At 46.1% G+C, this 27,260-nt stretch overlaps 1 protein-coding gene across 1 annotated transcript; it reads left to right on the top strand.

The window, feature by feature from the left end:
• Positions 1–18: 18 nt before the first annotated feature.
• Positions 19–26,285, top strand: LOC148516767 (Krueppel-like factor 15). Its single transcript, XM_088479621.1, has 3 exons — positions 19–155; positions 7,888–8,940; positions 23,951–26,285. Exons 2-3 carry the CDS (start codon positions 7,985–7,987, stop codon positions 24,123–24,125), a joined length of 1,131 nt encoding a protein of 376 aa, XP_088335747.1. The 5' UTR covers positions 19–155; positions 7,888–7,984; the 3' UTR covers positions 24,126–26,285.
• Positions 26,286–27,260: the final 975 nt, after the last annotated feature.

The following is a 27,260-nucleotide window of genomic DNA, read 5'->3' as shown; positions in this document are numbered from 1 at the left end:
GAGCCTCCCCCAGTCATGTGAGTGCTGACTGCCAGCATGGAAGACGGGAGCTGCGGCAGCGCCATGCGGGCCCTCGGGTAACGCTGGGGGATCGCACTGTCCGACCCCCTGAGCGGCTGTCATTAGGCATGCTTCCAGGGACGTCGCCTATCCAGGTATGTATGCATACAGGTGTGCCGCTGCAGCTCTGCAAAGTTTACTTGAGGGAGGAAAGTTGATGTTTTGACATTGTGCATGCAGCGCTGACACCCACCCAGGATTACGGCTGTGTGTCTGTGTACAATGAGAACGCGTGCTAAGGCATGCTTCTTATATGTGTACCGTACACGTCTGGGCGAGCATCAAGGGGGGATAACGCGCAATAATCAATACGGGGTCATATGCACTCTCTGTAAGAAAATAAGTTTTTTTTTGTTTTGTTTTTTTTAATGGTAAATATAGTTCGGGAAATTAAGTGTCTGTTGATCGGCTCATTGTTGGGACTGGGGTGAGTGATCTAGGCCCGATGTGCTTTTCTGCACTGCAAGTCCTGTCCCGCTTGTGCTGCTGCTGCACTGTCACCGAGAAGAGAGGAGGTGGGTGTGTCAGGCTGGAAGCTTTCTATGAATGTCCCCAGGCTTAGGATGAGAGACGGCCTCCCCTCTGGAAGGAAATTAGTGCTACATACGAAAAAGAGAACCAGAATCTGTGGGGTTTCATGTTATTTTGCAGCGGACTAACTTCAAGTGTATTTTAGTGTAAAAGTCTAGTTTAAGCATTTCAAGAATGAACATGATCTATGGACTGGATCTGGGATTGTGTCCATTGATTCATTGTTGAAACTTAATAAACCTATTCTTGTTGATGCCTCTTTATTTCTTACATATTTTTATTTTTGAATGCTAATTTTGATACCGCTTTGACCCATCCATGCTTGTTAAGATACAGCACCAGTGTCTCACCTTTACCTTGTCCCTTAATATATGAAACCCTTCAGAAGCTTTTTCAAGTGTAAGAAGGGGGGGGGATAGCATTTATCAAAAATCACATGGGCGCAATGTAATCACCCTAGATCACATTGCAAAATGCGGTTTTCCAATTGCCATGTTTAATCCTGTACTCGCAGGGACAGTGACTCTGAAAGGAGCCTGTCCCTGCGATGTACTCGGAGTGCTACTGGAGCTTCTATGCATGCTCAGTCCTGCTGACTGCATTTGCGCGGCCGCCATTGTTGTAGAGCAGTTGTGGGGAACCTTTTTTTTCTGTTGAGGGCCATTTTGATACATAGAACACTATTCTCGGGCCCGGTGCAGGCCGTGTGACATCGCACAGGGTACGATTCCACAATCTCCAGTGAATACAGCAATGCCCGGAGCATTCTCCGGATGCTCCAGGGAGCTGTAAGGGTAGCGGTGTCTGAGTCTGAAGCATCCTGAGGATGCTCCAGGTGGCACTGCTGCATAGATTCTGGCTGCAGTGTGCCATTCTAGGCACCCTTCTAGCCAGAAGAGGCTACCAGAAAAAAATTCCAGGGGCCAGACCAAATGATTCCGAGGGCCTTTATAAGGCCCCCGGGCAGGAGGTTCCCCATCCCTGTTGTAGAGGGTTCTCCATTGCCGAGGATGGACCCTCTGTTCCTGCTGGCAGCCGCATTCCCCATAAAAACCTATGGGGGTTGTGGCTGCTGGCGGAAATGGAGGGATTACAGCAGCTATCCTTCGGGATATATAAAATATTTGCAGTCCCCCTCCCCCCTGTGTGTTTTCACGGAATAAGCCACAAATATTAATTGATAAATGGGCCGTAAATGTCTTGCTCGGAGAAGTAGTCATTTTATTCATACATAATGTGCATTTATAGAGTCTTCATGCTTCTGAAGGCTTTTTGTCCTTATGCTAAATGTATTTAGTCGTTCCCTAAAAGAACACAGTGCTGCTTATCTGGTGTGTCCCATTAATAGAACTGAACTGTGTCCTGTAATATTCCCAACACTGTAGGAGAGGGCATTAAGCAGCTGTACTTTGGTTCTAGTCTGGATCTAGTAACATGGCAGTCTTAGAGGAAAATGGCCTGTGCCAAAATTAGTTCATCATACAAACTTTCAAAGTCTCTGTACATACATGATGGCCAGTGATGGGAAACCTGATACATCTGGGTGGCTGAATTCGGGAGCCCACTTATCTTCAAAAGGGACGCACATCCTAATCTCCATAATAAATTAAATTAATTAATTAAATGAGACTCCAATCTGTAACAACATATCAGCAGGTATTTTATCTAAGTTTTACAAACCTGAAAGGAGCTGGGAGCTGCAAGTGAAGGCTCAGAGGGATGCTCTGATAGAAACACTGAATGGTACATACAGATACTGTACTTATAAACTAAAAGGTTTTTACCTATTAAGATGATGCACATTCCTCAGATAAGTCAATATTGAGTTTGCAACTTCATTAATACATTGGCAGTGTCTATAAATCATCTTTGGGACAAGTGGTGCATTTGAGACCTTTCCATATCAATGATTTTCTAACTGGGCTCTTTAGTTTGGTGATCAGGACATTGGCTCTGACAGTTGCATCATTTGTACAGGTTGCTAGTATTTCCCAATAATGTACATAGTTCTTGCTTCCATTTTGTGTTACTTTTTTTACATTAATTCATGAATTTTTGTATCATTAAAATGTGTAGGAACAGGAAATTCAACATAGCAGATCTACATAGTGGAATGTCAGCTTCTAAAAGTTTAATTGTATTGATGCAGTGGAATAAAATCCCCAGTATGACGGTTGCCAACACAGCCTCAGGAGTAGGTGAGGGAGACCCCCAAGATGCCTAAAATAGCTCTGACAAATTCCCTGGATTATTCCCTTCCATGGTGTCCTCTGCTCCATAGTTCTAAAGCTAAGCTACCTGTGGAGTAATATAGGCTACACACTCCTATACTGATGATTCCTTCTTTCTTTTACTAGTAAGAGCCGGCCCTTGGCATAGGCAAATGAAGCAAATGTCTAGGGGCATCCAAGCCCATCTAGGGCTTTCAGCTGCTAGTGCTGTTGCACAGTGTCCACGATGGGAGCTGTCAGCTGAGCTATCGGGCATAGCAGCAGCAAACAGTGAGCGGGCAGCGACAGAACAGCCGACGACGGTTTGCGGGGGTGGGGCACTTGGACGGCAGCTAGTGACTAGCGCTGAGCTGGCTCTGCGCCGGCATGTACCGGGATGCAGCATGCCGCTGTGGTGCTGGGAGAGGGGGGGTGCTGGGTGCTGTGATCTGTGCTGGGAGAGGGAGTGTAGTGCAGGGAAAGGGGGGGGGGGGTGCTGTGCTGAGATAGGGGTGCTGGGTCAGGTGAGGGGTGCTTACATTATGCTGTTTGATGGCCAGGGTACTGTGATCTGTGCTGTGCTGGGAGAGGGGTGATTTGTGCTAGGTAAAGGGTGTTGTGCTGGGAGAGGGGTGCTGTGATCTTTGCTGGGAGAGGGGTGCTGTGCTGTGATCTATGCTGGGAGAGGGAGGCTGGGATGACTGCACAATGGGGGAAGGAGCCGCAGCACTGAGACCATGCCACTTCCATGAGGTCACACCCCTTTTTCAGTAACCCAAAATCTTGCCTAGGATACTAATTTGGCTAGGGCCGGCTTTGTCACTAACATATGATGACCCCACGTCCTTGTTATGAGATCTTCTGGGTACACATGGGGCTGACCTATCTAACAATAGTAATCATTAGATAGATCAGCGTAAGTACATACACACTTACCAATCAGTCATTTATAATTTCCCACCCATTTCAGATATCGGTCACCGCCGGGTCCCTGCTATGTTTGCATATTGAGTTTTGAATCTTTTAAGCCAATTTGCTATTATGTTGAATTGGTAATAATTATACAACCTTTGTCTAAAAAAATGAAATATATATATATGCTTTGTTTGTTTACTCTTAATTATGTTTGCATATTTTTTAATGGTTAGTGAAAGTAGCAATCACTAGTTTTGGTGAGTTATCTTAAAATGAATAGTGTTTTTGTCTCTTGAGCATACATGTAACAGTTCTGTTGCAAAAATTGCAGTCCTATGTGTGTATTTTGTCTTGCGCCTATCTAGAAATACAGTATGTCAAACTTAAAACACAGTAGTATTTCAATGTCAGCAGTACATATGCTATACTTCTGCCCAATTATATTGAACAGATGTGGTATAATAGTGTTTATATTAGGGATGTGCAGGCTCGGATAGGTTCGAGTTTGCACGTGGAGTTCGGATTTTTCCCTCCAAAAAAACGGAACTCAGAACGAGGCAAAACGTCATCTTACATGGACGAACATCATCATTCCTGGACAAAAGACCAGGAATGATGATGTTCGTCCATGTAAGATGACGTTTTGCCTCGTTCTGAGTTCCGTTTTTTTGGAGGGAAAAATCCGAACTCCACGTGCAAACTCGAACCTATCCGAGCCTGCACATCCCTAGTTTATATATGTGAAAGTTGCATTGCCCTACTTGATCACAATATATAAATTGTAATTAAGTGTCATATATGCAAGAAAATAGTATTTTCAATGTTAATTGTCAGTCAAATCTTCCATATTCAACTGAATTAAATGAAAACATCCCCACGTCATGTATAAATCCAATGGGAATCTTCTTTGACAAAGACAATAGGAATTACCGTAGCCACAACTTGACATGATATAGCTGTGATGCTAATGCATGTTGTACCTATAGCTGCATGCATCAATGCGCAAACACAATCGGAATCGGCAGGTTAGCCGCCTCATGGCATATAATTTGACTCCTGCCCAGGTGCCCACAAAAGATAACTCTCCTAAGAAGCATGTCTCATCAAGTTGCATCTTTAGAAGGTACGCTATACTGACAAGGGCCGTAGTGAGGATTGCCGGGCCACGGTTATTATTTGGGGGCGTGACCTAATAGCAGTAGGCGTGGTCACGCCTCCTTAACAAAACAAAAAAATAATCGTAGAACGCCGTGTTCCCCTCCGCCAGGGACAAATACAAGGGGGGATGCGATCAGTTTGATCGCTCCCTCCCCTTTCTCCCCCACACTGCCAGCATGTTCTGGGATGAGGAGTGACAGGTAAGAGAAAACAGGGAGGCGGACCCTTCCATCAATCCTGGGAAATTAATACCCCCCTCCCCCCCTCTCAGTGCCCCTGATACTGATGTGTACATCCCTTGCTTGTCTGCCCTCATTTCTAGTATTTGCGTGAAATAAATCTGAATGCAGACCCTTATATGCAGTGTAGACATTTGTATTTTTATGCTCCACAAATGGGCTTAAGTCTAGCTCTAGATTAGTTTTTTATCTGATATTTCTGTGATCGCGCTGCATCAAAAAAATGTGGGTCCCAGGAACCCTTCACTTTAAAAAAGTGGGGTCCTACTCCACTGTTTCTACGTCCCATCACAAATTATGCTTTTGAGCTTCCCATTTTCCTCTCCACATAGCATCAGACTATCCTACCTGCCCTACACAAACACCATGGGAAGTCACACATTTTTAGTAGAGATAATGCTTATAAAAACAATGCTGTGATCTCACATAGCCAACAGGTGCCGTTATGGAGGCAGAGAGGACGGTGAAGGCAGGCAACAGTTGGGACAGTGCTGGGGGTGTGGTCAGGTGGCAGCTTGGGCAGTGATGGAGGCTGGTAGCAGTTGGGGTAGAGGGGGTTAAGGACAGGCAGCAGTTGGAGTAGAGCTGGGGGCTGTGGCAGGGAGGGGGTAGATGGGGATGAGAGCATGTGGCAGTTGGGGTAGGAAAGGTGGGTAAGGTTAGATAGCAGTTGGGGCAGTGCTGGGGGCAAGGAGAGGGTTAGGGGCAGGCAGTGCTGGGGTTAGGGAGGGTGTTAGGGTAGATAGCAGTTGGGGCAGTACTGGGCACAGTAGTTACCTCCTCCCTGCTGGGACCCTCCGGCCGTGTCACCAGAGGCATCTCATCCAGCATGAGCTGCAGCCCCAGCTTGTCTCTCAGCACCTCGGTGTAGAGCTCCAGCTACCTCTTAGCCCGGGCAGTGTCCACCGGGGCTTTTGTGTGCGGAGACCTGGCTGAATGAGTCTGGTATGGAGCACAGGCTGCTGGAGGGGCTCAGCTCCACCATCATGATGGGGGCAATCAACCCAGAAAGAGCAATATAATACCATATGATGTCTTTTTTGTAATAGGATTGTCCACTGAGTTGAGCTCAAATGGCACATTTACAGTGGAAAAAAAAAAAGTTTTGCCACTAATTTGGGGTATAGCGTCCATGTGGCTGGAGCATAAATCTAGCAATAAGTTTATTGGAATATAGGACTCAAATGTTTGTCTCTAAAAAGAGAAATATGTTGTTTTTTGAATCCATGATTTGAAAAACATATTTAATGAATGTGGCACTCCAAGTGCTGTGGAACTACACATTCCAGCATGCCTTGCCACAGTTTTTCTGTTAGAGCAGGCTAAAAATGTGGCAGGGCATGTTGGGATGTGTAGTGCCACAGGTATCTTTCCCCTGTTCTAATCTATTATTTTGCCAGCTGTAACCTACACCTTTTTATCACATGATTTAAAGTGACTGTTCAGTTGTTAAGCATTTATATATAAGCCATTTCCTGAAGGTTCCAGGATATCCGCTAATGTAACTCTTCAAACACTGAATCTGCACACAGACACACGTTCATATCAGCTGCACGGTCTTGCAGTGAATGAGATAAAAGTATATTCTAATGAGCACTCTCAGCAAATCTGGTTTTGAACACTATTAATTCAAGAGTGTATTGTATAGACAGAACAGTGGTAGTGATGTAACTAAGTTTTTAATTTACCATACTTTTTTATTATTATTATTATTATTATTACCAGTTATTTATATAGCGCACACATATTCCACAGCGCTTTACAGAGAAGATCTGGAGTGCCCCAGTGGAGCTTACAATCTATATATATTCCCTACCACATGTACACACACACACAAATACACACTAGGGGTAATTTGTGTTGGGAGCCAATTAACCTACCAGTATATTTTTGGAGTGTGGGAGGAAACCGGAGTACCCAGAGGAAACCCACGCAAGCACAGGGAGAATATACAAACTCCACACAGGTAGGGCCATGGTGGGAATCGAACCCATGACCTCAGTGCTGTGAGGCAATAACGCTAACCATTACACCGTCTGTGCTGCCCAATCAGATTCTACTTATCGTCTGGAAGATGCTAGATAAATGTTAATAGCTAGAATCTGATAGGTTGTTATGGGCAACATCTCCACTTCTTCTAAAAACTCTCACTTTAGTAAATATAGGCCCTGATTCAGAGCCGGACGCTCTGACCAGAGCGCTCGCTCTGAATCAGGGCCCAGCTCCATAATTATGGAGCGTCCTCCTGGACGCTCGTATAGCTGTGGGTCACCACCCACAGCATATACGAGCGTGCAGGATGATGGTCGCGATGGTCTTGACCATCGCCACTGCGAGCCGAAGCCTGCGGTTTAGTTTCTCAACCGCAAGGCCCGGAGTGATTTTGGCTCTATCAGAGCCAAAATCACTCCCACTGACATCACTAGTGATGTCAGTGGGGCCGGCTTCTGACGGTAGGCGTTCCCTTGGGAACGCCTCCGTCTGGGAGGCACGCCCCCGGCACGCCCACCAAAGGGGCGTGCTGTCAATCAACATCGACAGCACGCCCCCTTTGATCAGACACTACGAGCGAAGGAAAGTCCTTCGCTCGTCGTGACTCGCGCATGCGCAGTGCACACCATCGACCCACTTGCGAGCGGACAGCCGCTCGCGAGTGGGTCTGAATCAGGCCCATACTCCCTAGTCTGAGGAAACACAATGTTGTTTATGTAATGTACCATCACACATTTTTCATTTTGAATTGATTTTGCAATCTAATTCTCATTTCTCTACAGATCATTGAACTTATAACACTTAAAGACCACATAACTTATTTTTGTGCTCCTCCCATCTTGGCAAGGGGTACCGGATATCCTAGATTAGTAGACAAAAATGGTTTCGTTAAACTGCAGTGAACCACTATGTGCTTCCGATCTTCTCTCCAATGCTGCCTCTCCTTGTGGACAGAACATGGCAGTCCCACATTCTGGGGAGATATCACTGCTCACACTTCTTGAGAATGATGCCAGTCCTTGTTCTCCATCCCTGGCAGAACAACTTAATAAAACGATTGTCTCCATACAGGAGGAGGGTGAGGACGAAGGTGACTTTAAAGAAGTGGAAGGTATTATTTTATCTCAACTGGTGAGGGCAGTGGAGGACCCAAAGGAAACCACTCCAATGGCACATGTGAAGCTCCCAGACTTTTGTGCTCAAATTTCAGGGGACTTCTCTCCAACACTAGAGGAAATTGAGGAGTTTTTGAAGGACAATATGGATCTTATCAGAGAAGAACTAGTTGAGAAGCAACCCATTCCAGGCTCATGGCTTCATGGCTGCACGGCAAGTGAACAGACTTCAGCAACAGAACCAGCTGAGCCAAGTGAGAATGTGTCTGCACCATTAACACCAGACACTTCCGGAAGTTCACCTTCCACAACGGGCAGTATTCCTGTCATCCTTCAGATCCAACCTGTGTCTGTGCCTGGTGCTGCTGCTTTGCCACAGAGCTCCACAGGCGGTGTACGCCTAACACAGCTAGTAATCAGTGTACAGGGACAAAGCCTGGCACTGGCCCCAGTCCAAGGGCCTGCCTCACCTGGGGACCAAAAGTATGTTCGAATTGCCCCCCTGCCAGTGGCTGTCCGACCATTGACATTAGGAGGAGTATTTGTTAGTGAAGGGCAGCAAAAAGTTCAGAAGGGAGCACCAGCTGTGATCAGGGTGCACAAGTGTAGTCATCCCGGCTGTAACAAGATGTACACCAAAAGCTCACATCTTAAAGCCCACTTCCGGCGGCACACGGGGGAGAAGCCTTATGTCTGCACATGGCCAGAATGTGGATGGAGGTAAGGAAACACTATTTGGCTTCAGATACAATAAAATAGACCTTAAATATACAATATTATTATTTTCGAAGTCCCTATATGGAATGGTCGCATAGTAAAGCTGAACACACACATGCCCGTATGATTGTCCTATACGGTTATTTCTGACCAAATTTCCCATCTGTTCTATATTGTGTGGCCCCTTAGTGTAGAATCACAATTTGATCTAGTGGATTTGATTTGATCCAGCAGGGTGAATAATTGGGTTGCCCAGTGATCTGTTGGCAGACACATAAAGTATGATCAATACTGTATAGAAAACCGTTACCCCCACTGATTGTTAAATGCAGCTCAGTTCAAGCTAAATAATGATAAAATGAAGAAGAGCAGATAGGAGTATTGCATGTGTATATGCTATGAGTTCAAGCTTAGCATACTGGTTTTTGGGCTGAGCATGCTATATGCTTCCAGATTAGTGTTTCCTGGAAAACCAGTACTGACATAGATTGCAATAACTGTCTAAGTTCTTATCCTTTTATCACCGCAGCATTCTCCTTTCTCTGCAGGCATCAATGCATCAGGAGTTCTCTTTATTTTCGACACCATGAAAAAGGGAAATTTAGTTAGACTATTGTGGTTCATTCAGTATGTGCGATTTTCCAGCCAAATGGTCATCAGCACATACACTACTTGTTTAAAATGCAGTTCATCCATTAGATAAAATCCGCAATGCAGAGGTAAGGAGAGAATTACCCACCTGCCAACCCATCCCAAACCCCGAAAACAGGGTTTTTCTTGTTGTCTGTTTCCAAGTTTGTATTGTACAAACTTTTGTTTTTTTCTTTATTCTGGAGTTAGTCTGCAACATTAATTTTGCTTCTATCTATGCTATCCTAATTCATATATGCGCTTTTTTATTTATTTTTTGCTAAACGCTGCAATTGTCTTATTTTCCATATAATCCTCTGGAAATTATTCATCACTTTTAATGCTGCATGATGGTGGATATAAAGGGCATTTTAATTGTGTTTTGGCTACAGTTGCCCATGCCCAGTTTCTTGAAAAAGTACCAGCCTTCCTGCCTCCTATGTGGAGGACACTTGGAAACGTAATTTAATAGAGCAGGTGCCAAAAAGCCGTCCCAGCTCCCAACCGCAGAGTGGCTATCTGGCAATAGTAAATAATACTGTAGGTTACATAGCCATTTATATGCTTCTCTCCAGCTTTAAAACACAAGCGCATGAGTTTGTAATGCAAATGGATAAGGAGCCTTTGCTTCTGGTCTGAAGTGGAATCCGCTCCCATTTTTTAAAGACTGTTTGTTTGCTTTTTAGGCTAGCACAGCCTCCCTAATGCCCAGCGTTTAATCATTCATTATGACAGACCTTTAGGCTTTTATTATTTAATACAAATGTGGAGGAAAGGAGGAAACTATTTTGGATATTTTTTTGTGCCAGCAGCATATGGGGGCGATTTCAATTGTTGTACCACACCTGATCACGCCACTTTTCGCGCCCATATAGACTGGGTTTAGCCGGTTTTAAGTCATGGTTAGCGTGCATAAAAGGCTGTTTGGTGCCCAAAACCAGGACACTTCACACATTTCTGCTCGCCAACTCAAGAGGGTGCGAGCAGAAATGTGTCCACCCGCGGCATTCGCGCTCCAGCAGAGCAACAGTTTAATTGCTCCGTCGGGCTTCCGTTACAGCCACTGGTGAAACCAATTGAATTTCCCCCAATGAGTAATATGCTGGATTTCATATGAATATCTCAAAACATATAGGTGGAAAATCTTTGTTCAGCCTTAATCCATGAAATAGCATATTGGTGTTTGTAATGTAGCTAATTTGTGGAGTGAGGGAAATGTTATGGTTTCAAACTATGTACAATTTCTGTTTTTTGCTAAAATGAATGGTGTCCATCCTATATTTTGTGGAACTTCTCTTTCCCTCATTCTACTGTCTGGACAATGTATTAATTGCATCATTTTCTCATTCACTTTCATGGCGCATATATCATGGCTGTGTGTATAACACACACACTGCATGGCATGGGGTTGCATATTAGCTAAACGGGTACATTCTCCAAAAGTGATCATCCAAACAAGCCTTTCCTAATAGTTTGTTTATTTTTTTTAATATGCAGCAATTTTTATAAAATAATTTTATATAGCAATTTTATGCATATGTTAGTGGTTCACAACCCTGTGCTGTGGCATCTACAGGGGTGCCACGGGTTGGTGGTCCAGGACCGAATCAAATTTTCTACTTCAGGGTCCATAGGGTATCCACAGGATACCTTGGGGTATAGGTGTGACGTCAGTCGCTGGGCACCATAGAGTTAAGCTTTTCAGCCTCCCAGGATGCACTAGGGTCCCCCTCCTATACCCCGCCCCCGAGCCAAGGCACCCCAGTTTAGTTTGGTGCCCGGCCGGCGTCGGGTGCACCTGTCGGAGTGGGGGCTAGAAGAGCCCCTGAAGCTTTCTTCAGTGCAGCTGTGGCTGCACATCTGGATGTACAGCCTGAACAGTCAGTCCTGACGTCCATGCTGTCTTCCCTACACCCCCGCCGGTACCAGAACGCCGGTACCGATCCGGGGACGCTGGTGAGCATCTGGGGTCACAGCTAGCGGTGACCCCAGATGTTCCGGACCATGGCCGGATCCAAGGGGGACAAAGGTAAGCAGCGGGGTCCCGCGGTGGGTCCCCGCTGGTCACATGGTCCTAAGTCCCCAGGCAGGGGGCTCCCTGGGGACTGGCTGCAGCGTGGAGCCAGGTGACCAACCTGCGCTTTCTACTTCAGGGTCCATAGGGTATCCACAGGATACCTTGGGGTATAGGTGTGACGTCAGTCGCAGGGCACCAAAGAGTTAAGCTTTCAGCCTCCCAGGATGCACTAGGTCCCCCTCCTATACCCCGCCCCCAGGCCAAGGCACCTCAGTTTAGTTTGGTGCCCGGCCGGAGTCGGGTGCACCTGTTGGAGTGGGGGCTAGAAGAGCCCCTGAAGCTTATTCTTCATGCAGCTGTGGCTGCACAACTGGATGAACAGCATGGACAGTCAGTCCTGACGTCCATGCTGTCTTCCCTACACCCCGCCGGTACCAGAACGCCGGTACTGATCCGGGGATGCTGGTGGGCGTCTGGGGTCACAGCTAGCGGTGACCCCAGATGCTCCGGACCATGGCCGGATTCAAGGGGGACAGAGGTAAGCAGCGGGGTCCCGCGGTGGGTCCCCGCTGATCACATGGTCCTAAGTCCCCAGGCAGGGGGCTCCCTGGGGACTGGCTGCAGCGTGGAGCCAGGCGACCAACCTGCGCTTCCACTACCCCCTGGGACAGCGGACCGCAGCAGAGCGGTAGCGCTGCGGCGTCCCAGGGGTTAAATGCATGCCAGGGGAGCGCGCCTTCCCTGTCTCACAGCCGGCGCCTCCCCCGCTGCACACAGCCCTCTCTGCACTGTGCTGACTGGTCCTGTGTCAGCGCTCCTCCCCCAGGCCAGCTTCTCTCTGCTCCTCGGCGGCCATCTTCTCTGCAACGCATGGTGAACGCTGCTGGAAGTCTGGAAGGAAGCATCGTGGTCTGGGTCCCCCCGCATACCTCTCCTCCGCTGTGGCTCAGGTCTGTGTATGCAGCGCTGTGTCCTACCAGGCCCTGTGTCTGTGTAGTTGAGTGATCAGCGCTGTTAGTGCAGGAATTGTTATTTCTCTGCATTGTATGTGACTGTGCTAGCGCTGCCTGTAACTATTCTTCACTAAACTGTCAGCTTTATTACTGTCCCTGTTCTTTCTGCTAAAGCCCTTGCGGTGCGGTGCTGCAGGGTGGTCTCTCGCCTATTTAATACTTAATTGGTGAGAGAGGTCACATACGTGGTGCCATCATGTCTGAAAGTGATTTTCCCCTCCGGCTACAGTGTACCACGTGCAAAGTACCGTTAGCGGAGGGGGAGGGTAGCGCGGAGGGCCTTTGCCGGCAGTGTTGTCCATGGCGCGGCCTATTACGGTTACAGCACCGGTACAGGAGCCGCCCTGGGCTTGTTTCGCTCAGGCGTTAACAGCTTTAGTGGGCCAGTTAGCTCCGCAGCCCGCGTTTACTCCGATGGGTTTGTCCCAGCAGTCTGTGGTGTCGTCACCCATGCAGGGGTTCCCACGACAATTGGTGGTACCCCACAGTCTCCCTATTTCCCCGCTCCCGGGTTCTCAGGAGCCAGCGTGGGTTAACTCCCTGACGAGTTCTTTACAGCACTTGTCGGATGTATTGCAAGGGGAGTCTGTGATGCGGCCTCATAAAAGGCCGGTGGCGTCTCTGTCCGCTCCTTATGAGGATGACGAAGGGACGTCTGATGATGGGGAGATTCTGGATCCTTACGATCAGGAACCTTTCCATACTAAGGACGCTGATGCTAAGTCCAAAGTATATATTCCTGGACTTATTCGGGCGGTCCGCACAGCCTTGGTGATTGAGGACGAAGTTCCCCCAGCGGCTAAATCTAAGTATGCCTTTTTCAAAGATGTGAAGGGCGATGCCACAGTCTTTCCTCTTTCGGGTCAGTTGGTGGACCATTTAGAGGAGGCGTGGAAACAACCTGGCAAAAGATACCAGCCGCAGAGACGCCTGGCGGTGGCTTATCCGTTCGCGGATAATTATTTTGCTAAGTGTGAATCCCCTCCACAGGTGGATTCTCACGTGACCCGTCTTGTCCGTAGTGCCACATTGCCGATGCCATCCATGTCCTCCCTTAAGGATGCTACGGACCGCAAGGTAGAAATCTGCCTGAAGTCCGCTTATTCCCTTGCAGGGGGGGCAGCACGGCCGGCTATGGCCATTTGCTGGGTTGCCAGAGCGATGGAGCGCTGGGCGGATTCATTAGAGGCTTCTTTTGAATCCGACTGTCCGGCCGAACAAGCGGAGTTGATTGGCAATCTCCGTGATTCGGCCACCTACATCAACGAGGCGGCTCTAGACATTAGTACTCTGGTGTCTAGAATTTCTTCAGCAGCGGTAGCTGCTCGTCGCACCTTGTGGCTGCGATCCTGGAAGGCGGACGCAGATCCAAGAAAGGTCTGGAAGCGTTGCCGTTTACCGGAGAAGTTCTCTTCGGTCCGGATCTGGATAAGATTGTGGCCACGCTGGCGGCAGCCAAATCTGCTTGTCTCCCGTCGGCCGCTGCTCCTTCTGGTTCTGGACCATCGTCCTTTCGGTCATCTAGGGCCCAGGGCAGGCCCAAACCACAGTCGTTTCCTCGACAGGCTGGCCCTAAGAAATCGGGCAAGCCCCGGAAACAGGCATGGAGTACCAGACGTCCGGCCCCCAAGCCAGATGACAAGCCTGCGGCCTGACGGTCCGGGTCTCCCCTTGGGGGATCCCAGGGTGGGAGGCCGCCTGCTGCAGTTCTCCCGGTGTTGGTCGTTCACTACGACAGACACTTGGGTTCTGGAGGTGGTCTCTCACGGGTACGCCCTCTCCTTCCGGCACAGACCCCCGGCTCGATTCTTCACCACGGGTCTACCATCAGACCGGAACAAGGCTACGGAGCTGCGGAAGGTATTGCACACTATGCTCCAGGCTGGAGTTATAGTGCCTGTTCCATTCTCCCAGAGGGGCCAGGGTTTCTATTCAAATCTATTTTTGGTACAGAAACCCAATGGGTCATATCGTCCGATTCTCAACCTCAAAGCACTCAACAAGTCTTTGCGGGTCCCGAAGTTTCGGATGGAGACCCTACGGTCCATCATTCTGGCGCTGGAACCTGGGGACTACATGGTGTCATTGGACATACAGGACGCTTACCTGCATGTCCCTATTCTTTTGCGCCATCAACAGTTCCTCAGGTTTGCAATCCGCAGCGACCACTTCCAGTTTCGGGCGTTACCTTTTGGCCTGGCAACAGCACCACGTGTTTTCACCAAGGTGATGGCGGTCATGGCGGCTTCTCTGCGGCTGCAGGGAGTCCGCATGTTGCCGTATTTGGACGACCTGTTATTGGTGGCAGGATCTCCAGAGCTCCTGTTACGCCACTTGGACCTGACCATTGCACTGCTGCAACGGCACGGCTGGCTAATCAACTGGCAGAAGTCCACTCTAATCCCGTCTCGGAGGATTCTGCATCTTGGAGCCTTATTGGACTCTGGACAGCAAAGGATCTTCGTGACGGAGGACAAGATCTCTGCTTTACAGTCAAGGGTGCGCAGTTGCCTGCACAGCCGCCGGGTGTCCTTACACTCGGCGATGAGGTTACTGGGCTCCATGTTGTCTGTGTTCGACATGGTGGAATACGCCCAGTTTCACTCCAGACCTCTGCAGCACCTGATCCTGTCCAAGTGGAACGGGCTGCCTCAGTCTCTGAAGTCCCAGACGATTGTGCTCACCCCGGAGGTTCGCCTGTCCCTTGCGTGGTGGTTACAGACGACCCACCTCAACAAGGGACGTCCGTTCTGGGTTCCAAATTGGGTCCTGTTGACAACGGACGCCAGTCTTCGGGGCTGGGGAGCAGTTTCGGGTCCACACTTGTTCCAGGGCAGGTGGACGCCGACAGAAGCGGAGCTTCCAATAAATATCTTGGAACTCCGTGCGGTCTTCAATGCTCTCCTGCAGGCACAGCGGTTTCTCCAGGGTCACCCGGTGCAGGTCCAGTCGGACAACGCTACCACCGTGGCCTACATAAACAGGCAAGGAGGAACTCGCAGTCGGGCGGCTCTCGTAGAGGTCTCTCGGATCCTGGTTTGGGCGGAGCGCAATCTTCCGGCCATATCAGCGGTCTTCATCCCGGGAGTGCTAAATTGGGAGGCGGACTTTCTAAGTCGCCAGGACGTTCATCCAGGGGAATGGTCCCTGCACCCGGACGTTTTTCAACTACTGGTGGACAGGTGGGGTCTTCCAGAAATCGACCTCATGGCGTCCCGGCACAACAACAAGTTGCCGGTGTACGGGTCTCGCACAAGAGACGAAGGGGCGTCTCTGGTGGATGCTCTGTCTGTCCGGTGGACGTTCCGGTTCGCATACCTGTTCCCTCCGGTCTCCCTTCTTCCACGGGTAATCCGGAAATTCAAACAGGAAGGAGGGACGCTCCTGTTGATAGCTCCCACTTGGCCCAGACGGCACTGGTTCTCAGACCTTCAGGGTCTGTCCGTGGACAGTCCTCTGCGGTTGCCGCTACGACCGGACCTTCTGTCTCAGGGTCCTTGCCTTCACCCTGACCTGACTCGGCTGTCTTTGACGGCGTGGCTGTTGAGACGGCCATGCTGAGGTCCCGGGGGTTTTCCAGCTCTGTGGTGTGTACCATGTTACGAGCTCGGAAACCGTCTTCCGCGAGGATATACCATCGCGTGTGGCATACGTTCTTCCAGTGGTGTCGACCGAGAGGTTATGCACCGCGGGAGTTTCGTCTGTCTCGGATTCTCGCCTTCCTGCAAGCGGGACTAGATCATGGGCTTCGCCTTGCTTCTTTGAAGGTACAGGTTTCGGCCCTATCTGTCTGGTTTCACCGTAGGATTGCTACAATCCCGGATGTGCGCACCTTTATGCAAGGTGTTCTCCGTATTCAGCCGCCCTTTGTTCCACCTGTGGCACCTTGGGATTTGGCTGTGGTCCTGAGGGCTCTCCAAGGACCGCCGTTTGAACCACTGGGCTCAGTGGATATTAAATGGCTAACAGCTAAGACTGTTTTCCTTCTGGCCGTTGCTTCAGCCAGACGTGTTTCTGAGTTAGGGGCTCTTTCTTGTAGACCCCCTTTCTTGGTTTTTCATGGGAACAGGGCAGTGCTCCGCACTAGGCCCGAGTTTCTTCCCAAAGTTGTTTCCCAGTTTCATGTTAACGAGGAAATAGTTGTTCCGGCCTTTAACTCACCGGGTCTTTCCGTGGGTGAGGCCTCTTTGGATGTTGTGCGGGCCTTAAGGACTTATGTTGACCGCACTTCTTCGTTTAGGAAGTCGGACGCTTTGTTTGTCCTCTATGGCTTCCGTAAAAAGGGTTGGCCTGCTTCAAAGCAAACTTTGGCAGCCTGGATCCGTATGGCTATTTCTGAAGCTTATCTTCATGAAGGCCTACCGGTCCCACCTTCTCTGAAGGCTCATTCCACTAGGTCTGTGGGTCCTTCGTGGGCAGCTCGACGTGGTGCCTCGGCAGTTCAGATCTGCAAGGCTGCTACGTGGTCCTCTGTCCATACCTTCGTAAGGTATTACAGGTTTGACACCTTCGCCTCTCAGGATGCTTCCTTCGGGCGGCGGATTCTCCTTTCTGCACAGGAGCGTCCCCACCCTTAAAGGATACTGCTTTGGGACATCCCCAAGGTATCCTGTGGATACCCTATGGACCCTGAAGTAGAAAATATGAGATATGGTAAGAACTTACTCTTGTTATCTCTATTTCTACGAAGTCCATAGGGTTCCACAGGACTCCCGCCCTGTCGCACCTGTGCTGCAGATGGGCTTTGCTCTGGTCACCGGTTTTCCGTCTCCCTCTGGTGAGAATGTGATTCTTGTATGTGTCCAGATCTTTTTTCTCTCTCTTCCTTCTCCTTCTCCGGCTTATGGCTTGATAACTAACTGAGATGCCTTGGCTCGGGGGCGGGGTATAGGAGGGGGACCCTAGTGCATCCTGGGAGGCTGAAAAGCTTAACTCTATGGTGCCCAGCGACTGACGTCACACCTATACCCCAAGGTATCCTGTGGAACCCTATGGACTTCGTAGAAATAGAGATAACAAGGGTAAGTTCTTACCATATCTCATATTATTTATGGTCCATGTGATGGACAAAACCCGAGCTGGTGGCTGCCAATCATAAAATATGTGCGCAAACAGAAGCTTAACCCCATCCTCCACCACATAACTGAACCTAAGGCCACATAACTGAACCTACGAATGACAGATGAGCACAGTTGATTTCACAATAAGAAACTTTTGGCGTAGGGGTGCCGTGAAAAAAAAAAATGCTGATACTCTAGAGCGCCGTGATCCAAAAAAGTTTGGGAACCACTGGCATATGTAACTTTTCTCCATAACTAATGCATATGTCATTTTTTTATTATTATTATTATTATTATTATATATGGCTGCTTTTATTCATTATAAAATTATTATTTTTTTTATATCCCATTATAGATGTATTTAACTTTGGTGTTACAAGAAAAAAATCTAAATAAAATATCCATTTGTACAAAAAACTTTTTATCTGCATTATTTGCCCCCAGGGCCACATTAACAATGGGGCAGATGTCGCTACAGCTCCAGGCCTCCACAGAAAAATAGACTCATCCTCAGCATGAGGATGACCAGCTGCCTAGCTGGTCACACAGTCAGCCACAAATTCTAGTATTAAAATAGTTTTTCTAGTTTTCTCACAAAAAGATGCATTTTATTCTATTTTTAAGTATTTAGGGAGACAGTTGGGCTGATAGTGAATAGGGTGTACACAAATAAACTTGGCTCTGGGCACAGCCCCACACAGCACTGATTACAGCACTTCCTCTTCTCAGCATAGGCCCTTGAACATTTTCGGCCTCAGGCCTATGTTGCCCTTAGCCTGGCACTGAAAATAGTGACTTTTCTACCAAAGCTGAATGACATCACAAAGGCTGCTTATGATGTAATAAGTCACATGGTCAGTATACTGAGGTGAAAAATCACCTCCAGCATGCATTTTGCCATTGCTATCGATCACCGAACATCCTGCACCATACTTGCATACTGTTGAAAAAGCATTTCAGAGAGACTGTAAAAGCAACACATATGAGGGTGACATGTAAGATCTAGGGGTATATTTACTAAAGTGCAGGTTTTTAAAAATGGAGTTGTTGCCCATAGCAACCGATCAGATTCTAGCTATTATCTGAAGGTGCTAGATAAATAAGTAGAATCTGATTGGTTACTATGGGCAACAACTCCACTTCTATATCCTGCACTTTAATAAATATGCCCCCTGCTTCTTGATGAAAACATATTGATGCTTTTCATGGCTCGTTCATGTATTGTGTTTGCGTATAAGTGGGCATGAGAATTATTTGAAAATGCATGTAGCCATAGGGATCATTGTGCCTTTAAAACTAATGCAGGGAAATGGCACTGATAATCCCATTTGAATGTCTATATCTCTGATTTCTTATTTTATTTTTCCAAGTATAGAACTGCTATGTATATACACTATCAGGGGTATTCAATATGAAATGTTAACTTCACTGTCGAAGTTAACTTTTCATATCAGAGTTTTTTTCTGCGTTAAAGTCTGGTGCGCGCTCCCGCTTATCCCCGTATTCAATATAAAATTAACGAAAACGGGAAACTCCGAAGTTGGATTTGCGTAAAGTTACGAATTTTTCCTTAAAATAATTGTAAGACCCCCCTAAAGTTGTAAAAACATGGGGGAACACTATGGGTACCCCCGTTTTAGCCTTTAATTGAAAGTCGGGGATTTAAATAGCCGCAGCAGGTGTTTTTTTCCCAACATTGAAGAAGTGATGCAGAAGAGCACTTAGGTTATTTTTTTCGTTTTTTTAAGTGGTCCCATCAAATTTGGGGTACATGAAAATGGGTACTAGCATATTTTGGTGTCCCTAAAGTAATTTTTTTTAAATTCTGCATTTGTGCACCTGCCGCTATAATTCTATTCTTCAAAACACCTGCCACATACATGCAGAATTGCCCTGAACCTATTTTCCTATTGTTTAACAATTTTTCCCATTTTTTTTTTTCTTGTTCACCCCAATTTTTAAGTTAATTTTTTGGGGTGTCCCTATTTTTTTTTTTTTTTTACTTTTTTTGACACCTTTCTTTTTTAAATGTCATTCTCAGGGGTGCAAGCTATTTTTTTTTAAGCCTGCACCCCTAAACCCCAATTCTGCACTTTTTTTCGACACCTATTCAATGGTGAAAACTTATCACCGTTTTTTATCAAAGACTTGTCAAAACTGCGATAAGTCTTTGAAATTGAATAGGGTGTAAAAGTAAAACCTGCGATAATGACGTCATAATTGCGATATTAACGCAAAAACGATGTTATCGCACCCATATTGAATACCCCTGTATATGGCATATAATACACTTAGCTATACACTCACTCACTGCCTGCACCCACTTGGCCAGATACCCAACTAGTACACTACCGTTCAAAAGTTTGGGGTCACCTTAGAAATTTCCTTATTTTTGAAAGAAAAGCACTGTTTTTTTTCAATGAAGATGATATTAAATTAATCAGAAATACACTCCATACATTGTTAATGTGGTAAATTACTATACTAGCTGCAAACGTCTGGTTTTTAAAGGAATATCTACATAGGTGTATAGAGGCCCATTGCCAGCAACCATCACTCCAGTGCTCTAATGGTACATTGTGTTTGCTAAGCACGTTAGACTAATGGATGATTTGAAAACCCTTGTGCAATTATGTTAGCACAGCTGACAACGGGTTTGCTCATTAGAGAAGCTATAAAACAGGCCTTCGTTTGAGCTAGTTGAGTATCTGGAGCATCACATTTGTGGGTTTGATTATACTCTCCAAATGGCCAGAAAAAGAGAACTTTCATGTGAAACTCGACAATCTATTCTTGTTCTTAGAAATGAAGGCTATTCCATTTGAGAAATTGCCAAGAAACTGAACATTTCCTACAACGGTGTGTACTACTCCCTTCAGAGAACAGCACAAACAGGCTCTAACCAGAGTAGAAAGAGAAGTGGGAGGCCCTGGTGCACAACTATGCAAGAAGACAAGTGCATTAGAGTCTCTAGTTTGAGAAATAGACTCCTCACAAGTCCTCAACTGGCAGCTTCATTAAATGGTATCCGCTAAACTCCAGTGTCAACGTCTACAGTGAAGAGGCGACTCCGGGATGCCATTTCTGAGACTGGCCAATAAAAGGAAAAGATTAATATGGGCAAAAGAACACACATTGGACAGAGGAAGATTGGAAAAAAGTGTTATGGACAGATGAATTGAAGTTTGAAGTGTTTGGATCACACAGAAGAACATTTGTGAGATGCAGAACAAGTGAAAAGATGCTGGAAGAGTGCCTGATGCCATCTGTCAAGCATGGTGGAGGTAATGTGATGGTCTGGGGCTGCTTTGGTGCTGGTAAAGTGGGAGATTTGTACAAGGTAAAAGGGATTTTGAATAAGGAAGGCTATCACTCCATTTTACAACGCCATGCCATACCCTGTGGACAGCGCTTGATTGGAGCCAATTTCCTCCTCCAACAGGACAATGACCCAAAGCACATCTCCAAATTATGCAAGAACTATTTAGTGAAGAAGCAGGCAGTTGGTATTCTGTCTGTAATGGAGTGGCCAGCGCAGTCAACAGATCTCAACCCCATTGAGTTGTTGTGGGAGAAGCTTGACCGTATGGTACGCAGGAAGTGCCCATCAAGTCAATCCAACTTGTGGGAGGTGCTTCAGGAAGCGTGGGGTGAAATTTCCTCAGATTACCTCAACAAATTAACAGCTAGAATGCCAAAGGTCTGCAATGCTGTAATTGCTGCAAAAGGAGCATTCTTTGACGAAAGCAAAGTTTGAAGGACAAAATTATTATTTCAAATAAAAATCATTATTTCTAACCTTGCCAATGTCTTGACCATATGTTCTATTCATTTTGCAACTCATTTGATAAATAAGTCAGTTTTCATGTAATACACAAAATTGTCTGGGTGACCCCAAACTTTTGAACGGTCGTGTATATGATACACTCGGCTATAACCAGCCAGTCCCAGCGCGTGCACACAGATACCCAACCAGTACTTCATACTCTCAGCTATACACAGTCCATGTCAGCACCCACGTAGCCAGATATCTAAACAGTATATGCAGAGCCAGATTAACAATAGGGCGGATAGAGCTACAGCTCCAGGCCTCCATAGAAAAATAGGCTCATCAGTGTGATAATGACCAGCTGCCTAGCTGGTCACACAGCCAAAATCTCAGTATAGGCCCTTGAACATTTTCGGCCCCAGGACAATGTGCCCTTAAACTCGCCCTGTCAGTAGAAACATTAACAGATAGTTGATGTCTTCTAGTTCTATAGCAAGTCACATGATCAACCTATTATAGTTATAAATCTCATCCAACCAGCATTTTACCATTGAACGTTATTTTCATATATAACATTTTGCTTAAAAATAAGCATACCTTACATTGTGAAATGTCATATCAGACGATACAGTTGATAACTGACAGTTCTCTACAAAATGGTGACCTTTCTACCAAAGCTGAGTGACATAACAAAGGCTGTTTATGATGTAACAAGTCACATGATCAGTATACTGAAGTGAAAAATCACATTCGGCATGCATTTGATCTTCCTATCTACAGCCTCTTTCCCAGCGGAGGCGGGGAGGGGGTGGTATCTATGTATAATAAGCTTAAATTACAAGTTCAGTAGGCATATTAACAGATACAGTTGATAACTGACCATTCTATTGCAAGTCACATGATGAGCATATTGAAGTTCTAAATCACAACCTACCTGCATTTCACCATTGCTATCTATCGCTCCTCATTATTTTCATATATAACATTTAGGTTAAAGCAAAATGATGTGGGGCTGGCAGTGAATAGGGTGTACACATGTACTTGGCTCTGGTCACACCCACACACCATTGGCTACAGCATCTCTCCCTATTAGTATAGGCCCTTGAACATATTGATTCCTAATAGTCACTAGTCACTATTTAGCGTTGCAAGTTGCTTAAGAATTTCTTCCAGTCCAATCGTGTGTTTCCAAAGCACAAAAAGTTATTTATGTAAAGAAAGTAACATTGTGAAAGATTTAACAATTATAGTACAAAGCAATCAATAATAGTCCAAGCCGATACATACACATGCGCACTGGTCCCAGTATACAGTCATCAATCCAGAAGTCTGTGATCATCAAAGAGGATGTCTGTACACTGGGGTCGGGTCTCCGCTTATATACCTTTAGAGTTCTACGTTAACAAAAAACTAGTTTACAGGTTTCCATTGGTTCTTGCTTCAGGATAATCTGGTCATTGGTTGATTCATACGGTGTCATCAGGGGCATGTCTCAGTTCTCCAACGGTCTCTTTGTGTAGTTTCCCGCCAAACAACTGGTTAATACTAGCTGCTACAGCACTGCATATAGTTACTAACATTCAATGCAATAACTCCCTATCATCCATAACTAGCGGACGCAAGATGCGACTCCTTTGCAGATAGGAACGGGAGTCTGCAAATAAACAGGAATTTAGTATGATACCAAACATGACATGTCCACTATGCTCTAAACCTTACATCTAATTTAAGTGCATATTATATCATAATTATTAGTTAAAAATACCTTTAATAGCACTGGTTATTGACTATAATGTGTGGGAACCATCTTGCATATGTGCATCTGTCTATTGAAATAGCAACTTTATACAAATGAGCGTCCATGTGTGAGTATGTGCATACGCATATAAGCATCAGTGTATATAAGTATACATTCCTTTATATGTGTGTGCGTTATGTGCATCAGTGAATGTGTGTTGTGAATACGCAGTATTGCATCGGATTGAGCGACGCAAAGTAGCGTCGTGGAAACACATCATCAGACATAGACGATTAGATCGTCAGATAATTGTACAACGATCATAACCAATTATTTGAATTTGATAAACATTTTCAGCCCTATGCCCATGTGGCCCTTATTCCCGCCCTGTACACCCCATATGAGCAGTAGGTACAAAGATAAGAACTTGAAATGGATCTTGAGTAGAGGAGTGCTAAGGATGTATTGCTACCAGTTCTGCAGTACAAAGATGGTTGCGTGATGGCAATATGGAGGCGTGTCTGAATGTGAAGCGTGATTGGTGTAGTGTAGCTAGGAGGAGGTGATTGTCCGTGGACATACTAGTTCATCCATGTCTAGAGATCCCCTGTCCCCACAACTGTGCTTTTAATATAGAGATAAAAAGTAGTGCAGCCCAGGAAAAAGGGCATACATTTAATAATTACACTACACTAATGCTTTACATGAAATTCTAGGTACTTTTTCTAGCTATAGGTCAGCAGAAAGTGGAATTTTGATCTTTCTTACATTTTGCATCCTCTGCAGGTTTTCTCGGTCTGATGAGCTTTCCCGTCACAAAAGATCTCATTCTGGGGTGAAACCATACCAGTGCATTGTGTGCGACAAGAAGTTTGCCCGTAGTGACCATCTGTCCAAACACATGAAGATACACCGTGGCCAGCGGGTTGGTGGATGTAGAACACCACGAGCCAGCACTTAACCTCCTCTTTTTCCTTTCAGTTACGCCAGCTGGACATTGTGAAATACTTGCTGCTTCCATAATAACATGCCTTCATCCTTTCGGATATGAACTACAAGAAGGATTACTGTAGGAAACCAATGGTTAGGATCAGTGGGTACTGCAAAGTACTGTGACCATGAGTTATTGGGTCCTCTTACTTTTACACAATAGATCATGTTTTACTTGATTACTTTTCTGTAGTACAGTAAGTCTCTCATTTTATTTCTCTATGAGGAGGCTTATGCAATGAATCCCTGTGAATATTGCCCTACCTCTCACTCCTTGACTGACTCCTTGGCCACTTGGTTACAGTCAGGTCCCTGACCGGCAGAACATTTGTGTACAATGCCATCTGTAATTTTGTACAGATTTTACATATTTTAAATGCTGTTACTTTTATTACCCTGTTGTGTTTTGTGCTCACAAGTGTGTTCAAGCTTCCATCGCTGTATGCAAGCATCTCTGTATTGTGTGTTATTTCGGGGAGAGTTTGTCTATAGTAATATGGCCATTTAATAATATATAAAAAGAGGAAAACGCAGTACATTCAAGGTATATGTGTGCACTTAAGTCAAAAAAACAAACTACGCATACCATAAACCTACATTTATAACTACATCACATGCTGGAAGCTGTTGCAAACAAAATATTTAATTGTGCTATGAAAATAACACTATATGTTTTACTCTGTGAGGGTATCTAGCTGCTTAAAAACAAACAACTGTTACTTAAATCTAAAGACCTTAACATTATTATACGGTCGGTAGATTCAGATATGGCTAGAAGGAAATATTTCTATACTATGATGAAATTCAATTTGAAATTTCATATGAATAAGTACATGACCTTTCAAATCAGTTTTTTTCCATTCTGGACATAATTAATGATTATCTAGTCCTCATCAAGGGACCTATTCATTAACTAGGGCCAGGCAGCTCTCAATAATTAAGTGTCTAACTTGCTGCGAGTAGCAGCGGTGAATAACAAAATCACTGGAGCAATTCAACATTGTACCGGTGCGGAGACAGCTGATCTGAAATCCGCTGTCCCCGGATCCTTAGTGCTGCCGAGTCTGACTCAGCAGTGCTAGTGTGCATGCATGAACTTGGGTTCACTCGTCCACCCAAAATCTGGCACAAGGAGCAGAACAGGGGTGGAGGGATCCGAAAGTATCCCTTATCGTTACCCAGGACTCCTTCGAATAGGGAAGGAGTGTGGTCCAGAAAGCGGCGCCACATGAAGACTGCTAAGGTTCCTGCTGTCAAGCCCTGATAACTTTGTATTTCCGTAGCTTGATGAATTTATGTCCCCATACTAGTGTATGGTGACAGCAGGCCAGATTGGGGCCGGGATGTACTAAAGGAAAAATGCTGTAAAAACTCTGCTTTCGGGGTTTTTACCGCATTTCCATATGTACTAAGCCCCGGCCGCACTTTTAACCCCGGTGCAGAGGGTAATGCCAGAAAAACCTGGCGTTACCCTATAGAAGCCTATGGGCTTTGTACCGCACCCTGCTCCCGACATTTCGCCACCCTGCCGTCGCCCAGCGCTGGCCTCCACTCACCTGCTCTCCATGGTCTCCTGCCCACGCTCCTTCTGGGTCCTCCGCCTCCTCCTAATCTTCCGGGTGTAGGGAGAAGAAGGAGGAGCCCGGGGCTTCCTGCACAGGTGACCAGCAGAAAGCCCCTGGGGCTCAGAGGGGGAGGGGTCCCACGGAGACCCCCGCCACCTGGCGACGGCGGCTTCGTAAAAGGGCAGCTCTTATCGTAAGAGCTGTCTTTTGCGATACTAATCGCATATGTTAGTACATACGTGATTAGTAAGGTTGCAGTGACTGGCGGAATGGTCACCGCAACCTTAGTACATCCCGGCCTGGGACTGAAAGATAAGCAGGAAATATCTGTGATATATTTTGCATTACCTTTAAGGAATGGCCCCGATATTACATTTCTACCAAAGTAGGTGAAATGTTAATTTTCACCTACTTCTGTAGAAATTAAGGGACAATGAATAGACCCCCCAAGTCTCAAAACAGGATTTTACTTTTATTTATTCAACAAAAAATATGGCAAAATACAGAAGTCATGAACAAGTTTACCATTACTGCTTCTATATTAATAAAGACTGTCATTTGAGCCAGGTGCTGTTAATTGATTGTCATTATTTGATCATCTGGAAGTGCTACCACCTCTATACGAAAGCTGAACCTAATAGTTTGGTCTGAAGCATTCAGGTTTGTTAACACAATGTCATGGAGAAAAAAACATCTGCATTGAAACTGTTGCTGCTCATTAACCTGGAAATGATTGTAAGGCCATTTCCAAACCATTATTCTAGCAAGCGATCTGTACAAATGGGGAACAATGAAGACTGTTACCAGTTTTCCTAAATTGTCTGTTATGTCCTGGTATGTAAAAGTACACATTTGAAAGAGTCCGTGTTTTGTTTCTCACCTGATTGTAAGTAATTTTGATGGTTACTAGAAGATCTTGTACTCATGGGCAGTTACACATGTGAGTGAGGTGCATTGCCCTGTGGAAGGTGGGAGCAGTGTAGACCGACCACAAAATAGTGACCATTTAAATGCCTTATTTTTTTTTTCTCACTGGACTGACCAGAAAGTCATCTCCACCACTTGCATTCAGTGTCCTTCCAGTGAGTATAGATGAGGCATTCCTCAAAATGTCAGTTAGTGGAGGGCAATACACCACAGGTGACTGTGGGCCTGCATTTGCAAGGAACGCAGTTGCGTATACGCACGCGATTGGTCAATTAATTGTGTATGCATCACAGTCGGCGAGCCAGACGCTGCCCAGAACTGCGTACGTAGGTGAACGATTTGAGTGATTGACAGGAAGTGCCGTTTGTGGTTGGTGGCTGTGCGTTTCAATGCCGTTGCATGGGCGTGCTTAAATTATCCACTGCGATACCAGACGCCCCCTGAGTACTCATAGTGTGCGTAGAAGATAACAATTCCTGAGTGAGGTCTGGGCTTCCTTAACTCTGCGTCTGGGTTCGATGTTACCGATTGTTTCGCTATGTTGGGCAAGTGTACGGATGTTAGTAGGGAGAAGTGGGTGTCCTTATGTCAGGCTGCGACCGCAATGCAAACAT

The sequence above is a fragment of the Taudactylus pleione genome, unplaced genomic scaffold, assembly GCF_031769625.1.
Source record: "Taudactylus pleione unplaced genomic scaffold, aTauple2 ptg000242l, whole genome shotgun sequence".
In the NCBI taxonomy this organism is placed as follows: Eukaryota; Metazoa; Chordata; class Amphibia; order Anura; family Myobatrachidae; genus Taudactylus; species Taudactylus pleione.
The sequence above is the reverse complement of the archived record's forward strand: the minus strand, read 5'-3'. Positions and strand labels throughout refer to the sequence as shown.